This window comes from Muntiacus reevesi, chromosome 1 (genome assembly GCF_963930625.1).
Source record: "Muntiacus reevesi chromosome 1, mMunRee1.1, whole genome shotgun sequence".
NCBI lineage: Eukaryota > Metazoa > Chordata > Mammalia > Artiodactyla > Cervidae > Muntiacus > Muntiacus reevesi.
This window is the reverse complement of record NC_089249.1, coordinates 8,951,520-8,962,523: the sequence shown is the minus strand read 5'-3', so window position 1 is coordinate 8,962,523 and position 11,004 is coordinate 8,951,520. Positions and strand designations below refer to the sequence as shown.

The 11,004-nt window shown below is 40.8% G+C and overlaps 1 protein-coding gene and 1 non-coding gene across 4 annotated transcripts; both read right to left on the bottom strand.

The window, feature by feature from the left end:
* Positions 1-4,243: 4,243 nt before the first annotated feature.
* On the bottom strand, positions 4,244-10,434 carry SLC25A3 (solute carrier family 25 member 3). 3 transcript variants are annotated; one of them, XM_065937308.1, is made up of 8 exons: positions 10,303-10,434; positions 9,907-10,067; positions 8,484-8,608; positions 6,801-6,980; positions 5,860-6,041; positions 5,213-5,385; positions 4,666-4,776; positions 4,244-4,585 (listed from the first exon to the last, which is right to left on the bottom strand). In XM_065937308.1, the coding sequence occupies exons 2-8, from the start codon at positions 10,061-10,063 to the stop codon at positions 4,425-4,427; spliced, it is 1,089 nt and encodes a 362-aa protein (XP_065793380.1). In that variant the 5' UTR covers positions 10,064-10,067; positions 10,303-10,434; the 3' UTR covers positions 4,244-4,424. The 3 variants fall into 3 exon arrangements, with proteins under 3 accessions (XP_065793380.1, XP_065793398.1, XP_065793390.1); XM_065937326.1 differs by lacking the exon at positions 8,484-8,608 and adding an exon at positions 8,206-8,327; XM_065937318.1 differs by having other exon boundaries at positions 9,907-10,063; positions 10,303-10,395.
* Positions 5,457-5,704, bottom strand: LOC136156461 (small nucleolar RNA SNORA53). The gene has a single exon (XR_010661011.1). It is a non-coding gene; the product is annotated as a small nucleolar RNA SNORA53 (small nucleolar RNA).
* Positions 10,435-11,004: the final 570 nt, after the last annotated feature.

Genomic DNA, 11,004 nt, shown 5'->3' with positions numbered 1-11,004 from the left:
GCATGCATGCATGCGTACTAAGGCTTCAGTCCTGTCTGAATGTTTGTGACCCTATGGACTATAGCCCTCCAGGCTCCTCTGTCTGTGGGATTTTCCAGGCAAGCATACTGGAGTAGGTAGCCATGCCCTCCTCCAGGGGATCTTCCTGACCCAGGGATCAAACCCAAGTGTCTTACACCTCCTGCATTGGTAGGCGGGTTCTTTACCTCTAGCACCATCTGGGAAGCCCATGTACATATGCACACTCACACAAGTGTACACACACTCATGGTCTGCCAGTCTAGCACTGGGGAATCAAGATGAAGCAGGATCTGAATGCCCTCTTGCTCTCACTGATGCCAAGGAGCATGGTATGTGAAGTGGGGCCTTATCTGGAGAACTGTCCATCAGGATCAGGGCTGTAACATGCATTATCCATTTAGAGTCAGCAAAACCACCAATAGAAGTCACAACCAGGGAGCTGCAGGAGAAGAATCATGTAAGCCCTCCTGGGTCCTTCATGGCTGTAGGAAACAGGGAAAGGGCACCTAAAATGAGGTAGGGAAGTGGCAACTAGAGTAGGGTTTGGGAGGTGGGGGCAGCATACACTTCAGAGGGCTTACCAGGTCTCACAGAGAAGCTGCCCCGAAGCAGCACAACTAATGTGTGGTGTTGATATGACCAGAAGTGACCAAAGCAAAGAAGGCAGTTCTAACATTTAAAACAGCATTACAGGTGACTTCTCTGGTGGTCCAGTGGTTAAGACCTCACCTTACAATGCAGGGGGTGAGGTTCAACCCCTGGTCCGGGAGCTAAGATCCCACATGCCTCCTAGCCTTCCTGGCCGAAAAACCAAAATGTGAAACAGAAGCAATATTGTAACAAATTCAATAAAGACTTAAAAATGGTCCACATTGAAAAGTAAAACAGCATTACATTAGCATAAGAAATCCCACCAATCTCATCACCGTACTAATAGATTACGTATTATTAACCATATTCACCACCCTACATTTCATACCCATGATTCATTTTGTAACTGGAAGTTTGTACCTCTTATTTAATCTCCCTCTTAGTTCTCTCCACTTCCTGCCAACTCCATTCCATTTGTTTACTCACAAAGTTGTGTCCAACTCTTCTGTGACCCCAAGGACTGTAACCTGCCAGATTCCTTTGTTCATGGGATTTCCCAGAGAATACTGGGGTGGGTTGCCATTTCCTCCTTCAGGGGATCTTCCCAACCCAGAGGTTGAACTCCTGCCTCCTGCATTGGCAGGCAGGTTCTTTACCGCTAGCGCTACCTGGGAAGCCCTTCAGTATAGCCAACCTGACTTGCATGCATGGCACTTTGAGTCTGTAAAAACTACTTATGAAAACCTTAGTTGCTTTCTCGGAAATTCAAGTCACCAAAGATACATGAACCATATTAATGGTGAGATCAACATCTATGACTTCTGAGGATGTCAAGTCAGGGCTGCCATGCAAAAGAGAAAATGATTCAACAGATAATACCTGAGATAAGAGCTGTTAGGAGTAGCTAGTTATTAAGATATCTCATTTGATATTTCAGGAGAGGCACTAGATTCATCGAAGCTTGAAATCAGTTTCTTACCCATGTTGTATCTTGCATTTTTAACAATTATTTTGTGACTTATCTTACAAATAATAAAAATATTGTGTAAAAAATACTACATAATTTAACTTTAAGCTTTTTATTTTGTATTGGGGTATAGCAGATGAACAATGTTGTGGTAGTTTCAGGTGGACAGCAAAGGGACTCAGCCATACACATACATGTATCCCTTCTCCCCCAAACCCCCTCCCATCCAAGTTGGCACATACCATTGAAGATTATGTAATTTATGCTAAAGAAACAGCATATAACTATTTAGTAGGAAGACTGACTGCCATGCACCAAACTTGAATATTGTGGACACTCCCCCAAATGGTATCAAAACAGTTCATGAAACTTTCACAAGATACAGATTTGATTAAACTGTAACTTCAATTTCATTGTATGTATCACTGAAAGTGAAAGTCACTCAGTAACATCCCACTCTTTGTGACCCCATGGACTATAGTCCATGGAATTCTCCAGGCCAGAATACTGGAGTGGGTAGCCTTTCCCTTCTCCAGGGGATCTTCCCAACCCAGGGATTAAACCCAAGTCTCCCGCATTGCAGGCAGATTCTTTCCCAGCTGAGCCACAAGTATAATTCAGCAAAAATCAGACTTTCTTATAATCCAATTAAACTAGTAATCATATATACCTCATTCCGCTGGGTTCTACTTTGTGGAACTGAAGTTTTATTAAAACTAAATGTGGAAAAAAAAAAAACCTAAATGTGAGAAAAGTTACTAAAATTTCCTTCTTAGAATATTTATTTTCAGCATGAATCAATTCTAAAATATAAACTAGAAACTCGCATGTTTAAGTGGGCCTTTTAATCGAGTTTTGATGAAACGGTCTTACCTCAGTAACAGCTCTGAAGTGTCTCTGAGCTATAAACAGCGAGCAATTCTTGACAGCGTGAGCGCAGCACACTTTATGTCAATACCCACAAGTAAAACCTACTGCCTCGCTTGAAAATAAAAACTTGAAACCCACAAGGCTGGCAGTGGAAATCCATCTCATGGTGAAGTTTGGCGAACCACATACCCTAAATCCACAGTCCCCCTTTGGCTGGCCATATATACAAGCACACACACATACAATATTCACACATATCCAATCCCACAGGCTCTTACAATGTAACTGACCCTCCTCCTAGAAAGAGGTGGAGTCAGTACACAGTGTTCCTTTTCTTTGAAGCGGGGATTTCACTTTTGTGACTTCAGGTGATCAAGAGTACAGCGATCACCCTGACCACCTGCTGGCCAAAGCAATCACTCTCAAGGCTAAGTCCTATAAAAAAGACCCGGCTCCAGAGTCCTGAAGTTAGTCCAGTTGCCCTGAAGACACCATACTGTAGATTTCAAGGAAAGGCTCAGCCAAAATAGGGAGATACTCAAAGAATCTCCCCTAGCCTAGATGTGAAAAACCCTCTGGAGAGGACTCCAGAGCCACTATCTCACTTAACTCCAGGAGAAACCCAGAAGAAGGGTCCAACAGATGCACCTGAATCCCTGACCCACAAAAAGCTTGAGATCATATTGTCTCTTGCCAATTTATTTCAGATGATTTGTCACACAACAGTAACTAATGCACACTGCTGACACCAATTGTCACAGTCATCATTGCTTGAGCTCAGACTGCAGCTCTACCTTTTGACAGTTTTGGTCCAAATGTATAAGCATAACCCTTCTCTTTCCTCTGCAACAGAGGTAAAACAAACACCAGAACCTTAAACTAAACCAGGTGATGATAATATGCAGAAGTTAAACATGCAATAAGATGCACTTGTTTTCTAAACTTAGTTCACTGATCCTTATTACATGGGTTTGTAATGAGAACATTTCTCTTGCTGTTTAGACTGCTTAGTTTTTTCCTGAGGTCTCATCTGCATTATTTACACAGGGGCTACAAATTCAAGATTATTATATACAAAGGCCTTAAGGTAAAATGTAATCAGACTAGAAAACAAACTATATTACAGACTGGGTTTTACAATTCCTAGCCAAATACAAGGGGAAAGTTAGTAGTTTTATAAAAAAAAAATCAGCTTGGGCTTAAATCAAAATTTCAGATGCGTGAATACATAAAGTGCTGCTTTCTCAAGAGCACTCACCTACTCCAGTTGTCAAGTAAGTACCTTTGTGAAAAACTAAACTGAAAACAGCTTAAGGTAAATTTTCTGTAACTTAGAAAGTCAGATTTGTGCAAGGACTAAAATAAGTTACCTAAAATAGTTTCTAGCTATCAACAGGTTTGGTGTTTTAAAAACTATCATTCTAAGAATTAGCCTAATTTAGATTAAATTCTTTTACAAATAAATAAGGATTAGTAAACTGATCAGGATTATACTAAGTGTTGCAAAATTTTGATTATATACTGAAATGTGTTTGTCAAAATATAACTACAAATGAATATTTATCCATATTCAAATTGAACAGTTAAATCAAGTTTTTAAAAATTCAGGGCATGGTTTCTAAAAATGTAAGAACTCTCTCGAGTGACCAAACTTGAGACATATGACAACTTACAAATAGGGATGACAGTATTCAACCAACAGTAAATTATTTTCCTTGAGGTTTTAATGTATGCCTAATTCTTTCCACCTCAGAATTCTTTAGCTTTAAAAATAATTATCAAGTCACAGACAAATCATGTACAGTTGGGGTTTATTTCCACATTAAGTTTGAAACTCTTGCTTTTGACAAGAGTACTACAGTAATTATATTAGGAATAGATACTTCCTACACTGTCAAATATATAAAAGTTCCTTCTGCATTTTCCTCAAACACTGATCAACACGCAGATTCAGTCCATATTTGCTTTCATTTATCTACTGAGTGTACCCAAGCTTCTTCTTCAGAGACTCTGGCATCTCAGGGGGAGGAGGGCGAGGGAGCCTGAAGTAGACCTTCACAGAATCATAGATAAACCACTGTAGTGCAGTCAGAGTGCCGATCATGATGATTCGGGCAAAGAGTCCCTTCCATACACCTGCGTAAAACATGAAACGTAAGTGAAAAATCTACTCCAAAGTGTTGCTCGTTCTTCAGAGGGGAGGAAACAAATCCTACCTCTAAATCCAAGTCTCTTGAGGACCTGAGAGGCACTGCTACCCTTTTCTTTATTCAACACAGACACCACAGAATCGGCAGGGTGGGAAACAATGGCACAGAAGACTCCAGCTGAAAAAGTCAAGATGAATGATCCATTACGGAGTCAATTAAAAACTTTCTTCACATGATAGCCAACAAGCTGTTCATGAGTAGTAAAATTTGTTTTTTAAAAAACCGTATCTTAGAGTGAGACTGACAAATTATAAAGCAGTCTACCCTATGTAAAACAGAACCACCCTGCAAGTTAAATTCACATTTTAACCAACACTTTCTCTTGTATTAAAAATTTGTTCTTGGAAAAACTACAAAAAAAGGTGTAGCAGTGAAGTCAATACATTCCCAAAATTAATTATGACATGCAAACCACAGAACAATTATTTATGAGTATATCAAATGCAATGGAAAGATAACACTTCTTTGGAATATTTTTCCCTCACAGAAGAAGTCAATAATGGAACTGACTCTTTGTTCTTAATTTCACAAACATGTTCTAAGTAGTTCATACCTATGTAACCTGCCACAAATGTGACAACCAGCTGCTCTGGCTTTGAACATTCACTTCGGGGCTTGGGAACCACAAACTTGTACAATGCTTCAACAGTACGTTCAAAGCAGGCAAACTTCATCATGGTGTATGGTATCTGTCTCATCCAAAGAGGAGCAACCCCCTTGTAGAACCTAGGAAATCAGAAGACTTATTTTGCTCAGTCGTACATATTCATCTAGCAAGACTTTTTCATTACTAACAAAGTGTCCGCACACCAGTCGAGTCCTGATAGTAAAAAATGGCAGCACAACTGCATGTCATTTCTATCAGAACCTAAGACTAACATGCAGGTATATTTATCTTACATGCCAATGACTCAAGCACCTTTGACTATACAACCAAAAAAGTTGCTGGATGTGTCTTTGACTGGAACTACAAGAAACCAGAAGTTTACAAGTAGAACTCAGTTCAAGATTGGCATCCACAAAGGTGGATCTAAGGAAGCATGTGTGGCCTGACCATATGCCAAGTCTTAACGGTGAACATAGATGACAGGAATTCTAACAAGGGTACTTTCCAACCCCCAAGTTGAGAGTTAATGTGCTAACAAATAGTTTTCTCAAATGAGTATTTTATACTACATATTTAGGCAAATGTTTACTTACGCCTTTAAGCCTTCTTCCTTATACATTTTGGGAGCTGCATCCCTCAGAGTGTTAGCATAACCTGGTTGGGTTTGAATTCGAACCTTAGCAGCTTCCATAGGAGCCAGAGCAATGTCAGCAAAGAATTCAGCACTGGCAGAGGCAGCCAAATACAGTGATGTGCGCCACAGATAGGCATTCTCCTAAATGAAGAAACACAAGGAGGAACGTGAATCGCTGTTGCATTGGCTGTTCTCAATAAGAGACAGTTCTAGAAAATGGTTAAATTTCAGATATCTTAAGTGTTTCTCTATCCCATAGATAACACACAACACTGAATACTTCTCAGTATTCAGTGTTTACTCTGCACTGCAAGGAGATCCAACCAGTCCATCCTAAAGGAAATCAATCCTGAATATTCATTGGAAAGACTAATGCTGAAGCTGAAGCTCCAATACTTGGCCGGCCACCTGATGCAAAGAACTGACTCATTTGAAAAGACCCTGATGCTAGGAAAAGACTGAGGGCAGGAGGAGAAGGGGACGACAGACGATGAGACGGCTGGATGGCATCACCAACTCGATGGACTTTAGTTTGAGCAAGCTCCAGGAACTGGTGATGGACAGGGAGGCCTGGCGTGCTGCAGTCCATGGGGTGGCAAAGAGTTGAGCAACTGGACTGAACTGAACATCAACCATAGTACACTGTGAATATTTTTAAACTCAGATCCAACTTCCTTGGAAAGCAGCACAGCATAATAAAAAGAACACTGAAATCTAATGAAACGCAGTTTATCTTATCCTGTCTCTATTAAAACAGCCTTATGATTTGAAACACGTTCACGCTTTCTGAGACTATTTCTTCAGCTGTAAAACAAGGTGGATCAAACAAAGAAGGTGCTTTTTGGTCTTACCCTTAAGTTAAAAGCTTACGACTTTCCATTTCAAAGTTAAATTACATACCTCTCCAAGCATGTTGCTGTACAAAACCTTAAAGACTTCATAAAAGCCAAACTTGCAGAGCCCCTGCAGGGAGTAGCCAATGAAGGTCGGGGCCCATCCTTTGGCCAAACCACGGAAACCATCCTCTTTGAGTGTAACTGAAAATCCATTAAAAATGCCCTTGTACTTCTGTGGGTCCACCTTTACATAAAACAGGAAGAAAGAAAAGTACATGTACCAAAGGGATAACACTTCTCACAGATAATTTTGTTATTAGTTTTTTTCTTTTGGTTTTTATATAATCTTTAGTAACTATAAAAAGTTAGGTAAAGACAAGTTCACCCCATGTTATCCACTTAATGTCTATAATTATCTTTGTAAATGTAACTTTTTATACATTAAAGCCTAGCTTTCAGTGAGACTTAAGTCTTAACAGGTTATTAAGAGGATAAAATTCCTACAAAAATACATTAAAAAACTGACATTTTAAGAGATTTTTCCACCAACCAACTCTTCTAACCACTTAAAAATTAGTCTTAAAGCTACTTTATAAACAATATATTATGTCTATATCCCTGAAATATGCTAGTTCATTAAGTAAATTATAGTTTTGTGAACTTAAGACAGTTAAATACAAATTAAAAAGGTACATCAACATAATTCTCTTTTGACTTAAATTCATTTTGACACACGCATAAAACGCTTTAGCAAAAGGATACTTAATATTCACTCTATTAACTAACAGGGGTAAAAATCTTATCTATTTCTGCCAGTACTATAAGGGCTGGTATACATACATCACCTTCCTCTCCCTGCTAATATTTCACCTTTCTTTCTCTTTTAGGTAAGTAGACTTCTAATCCTGTTTGGGACAAATAAATTTTTGATATTTGATTATTTTTGTTCAATAATCCTAGTTAAGACATTTTAATTGTAAAAGAAAACCTTTTGTGTAAGTATCCAAGAAGCTTGGGCCACAAATTTTAAATACTCAAACACTGTCTTTTTTTTAAATCTACAGTGTTCTCTGCCTTGATCTTATCAATAAATAAGAGACATGAGGTCACATCATACAATACGCAAAGAATGACAGCCTGCTCTGACACGTACCTGCTTATAAAATGCTATTTGGAGCATAAAAATCAGCAGGCCTTGAAGAACTCTAGGCAGAATTAAGCCCAGCAGCAAAAAAGAAAAAAAAACAAAAAACACTTACAGCCTTATTATCTGAAAAGAGGCATTTCTTGGATTTAAAACACTAAAGTAAAAATCTTACTGAGTAAAAGAAACTTGAGTTTGGTCTCCTACTAAAATTTCTGGCAGTTGTAATGTCTTCAAATTCTTCTCACTTGTGAAATCCTTTAATATTATTTGGAATTAAGTCATACACAAAAGAGATGTTCAATATTGTCATCTCAATACAAACCTGCATACGGCATTTCACTAAATCCAGAGGAACAACAGCAGTGTGTGTCAGACCACAACTTAAGACCCCACCAAAGCCACACAGTGCATAAAACTTCGCGGAGCCATATTCACAACTGTACTCTGTAATAAGACAAGACACACCATGCATTTTAATATAATACTCATGTTACTGGTTATCAACTTACCTCCTGGACAGTTAGATTTCCACACAGCTTGTTAGTAGATAACAGCCATGCTTCAACAATGTTTTATTTAGTCCAACATGCAAAAACAAACCTGCATCCTGCATTTAACCAGATCTAGAGGAACCAATGCTGTATGTGTTGTGCCACAGCTAATAATTCCTCCAAGTCCACAAAGGATAAAGAATCTGCCAGATCCATAGGCACAGCTATACTGCTCTGTTTGATTGAAAAAAAAAATCAAATAAGTATTTCTTCAGAGATGACTAAGGCCATGGGAATGCAAGAGAAACTACATTTCCTTGTGAAAAAGTACTATCACAACTTAACAGCTCTGGCCACGGTTTACAAGTAAACAAAGATAATTTTCCACCTGGTATGAACATGAAATCCACTGCCAAAATCAAAACAATCATTTAAAGATTATGAAGGTCCTTATCTGTAAGATACTACCCTTCTCTCATTATGCCATATTAATTTTAAAGAAAGTTTTCTACATCGTTAATAGCTCTTCCAATTAAAACCAAACTTCAGATTATTAATGGCTGATAAACACATACCTGAGATACAAATCAAACTCAAATTGTGTAAAAGCTTGCAAACCTCTTACCCCAACCACTAACCAATACTATTCCCACTTGTAGATTCCCATAGTGTAAAACTAGATAAGCAAATTTCTGCAGTCAAATATTTACTACACAAATGACCACAGATTTAACTTTCTAAATTGAAGGACCGATTGATCATGTAAGGGTTTTTTACCCACATTAAAGACAGAACAGAAAGGCATACGTGATTTTTTAAAATCTTTGTACAGTTTACAAGTACAAGGTAGGTAACATTTTCAGTACTCTTCTTGCAATTTGATTTTCAAGTTTCTCTGTAAATACACTCCACTGGGATTTAAAACACAAAGGATTAAAATAAAGTTGTGTCTAAACATCAAGAAAACCGAAAGAGACGATCAAAGGCATTCCTATCAACTACTATCTCCTTTCTATGGTCTCTCTGGCAGCGTTAAAAGACCCAGTTATCGCACATAGCTTGTGTCAACTAGTATTAGACCCCGGCGAACACCTATGGAAGGGAATAAAGGTACAACGAAGGGAGAGAGTATATTTAAGAAAATTAAAGCAAAATCAAAGAACAGGTAATACAGTTAGAACTACTGCGGCCAAAAGTTAGGAAGGCTTTACCCAACACTTAGTCGGCTGACCAAGCGGGCTCACCGTGGAGAAGATAAGGAGCTAGTCACGGCCTCTATGCCTCTAGGCAATCGAGGACGTGGAGGTCACGGAGGGAGCAGAGCCTAGGCCGTTCCACGCCCTTGAGGGAGGGCCAAGGTTCCGACACTCGGCTGAGGGCGGAACGGGCTGACATCCTCGGACAAAGCAACTGGGCGCCGTCCTGAAGGGCTGGACGCGTCCTTCCCTGTCCTCCAGGCTGGGCCAGGCCACGAAGGCCGAGGGGGCCACAAGTGAACCTCCCGACCGTATCGGGACAGGGTCTGACCTCACCTTCTACCGCGGCGGCTGCCAGGTTGCGGGAGCGGCGGGGTGGGCCTGGGGGTCCGGCGGGGTCGCTGCGGGGGCCCGCGAGACCATCGTGCACCAACTGCAGGTGGGGCGCGTTGAAGGGGTTCGCCCGCGCCAGGTGCACCACGGACGAGTACATCTTTCTAGGAGAAGAGGAAGCGGTGTAAGAGGAAAGGCAGAGAGGGCTGGTAGGCCCGCCAAAGTCACCTGCACGCTGGGAACCTCTACACGGGCCTTGCCTCTTCCCGTCTCCGCGCCCTTGAAGAGGTCACAGCGGCCTCCCCAAAGGAGGAAGTTCACCGGGCCCACAGCCAAAGCAGCACCCCACCCCGGCTCCGCTCCCTGCACCCACAGCGGCGAAGGCCAAACCACACTCACTCCCTAAGATGGCGAACACACAACCGGTCTCACGGAAAGGTTGCAGCTCACAGAGGCCGAACGTCCTCCGGGCCTTTAGATCAGTGCCCTTCGCGCGTCGTCAGCGCGACGCATATAGCGCGTCACTACCGGCAGATAACACCCATTGGTGGAGAAGAACGCAGAGACCTTAACGTCATCGCGTTCGCCTAGCAACCCTATCCCCGCCCCACTCGCCCCAGCCCTTCCGCCCCGGCTTCTGCGCAGGAGGATTCATTCTGCGCTTGCGCGCATTCCGGGTAGGGTTTTTGAGCTGTGTGGGTTCGTGCTTGTGACCTTCTCTTTTTGTCCCTTCACCTTCAAATCCCGGCTGCCGTTCTTTTCCTTTAAATGAGTCCCAGTATAGTAGTTACTTAAAAAAAAAAATGCGGATACATGATGATATATTATTTCGGTGTTGGAATGTCACTACAGTATTTTATGTCACAACTTCTGCCATTACGGTACTTTTTTTTTTAAGTTGCATCTATTGACATTATAAATAGACTTCCTGCATTTCCCATCAGACTTTAGAAGAGCATTTTAAAAGGAAACGTGTAATAAGAACTCTTAAGACTGCTTGCTGCCTCATTACAATAGTTTATATAACATATAATAACATTGGGACTTCTCAGGTGGCAAGTGGTAAATGCTTGCCAATGAAGGAGACATAAGAGACTTAGG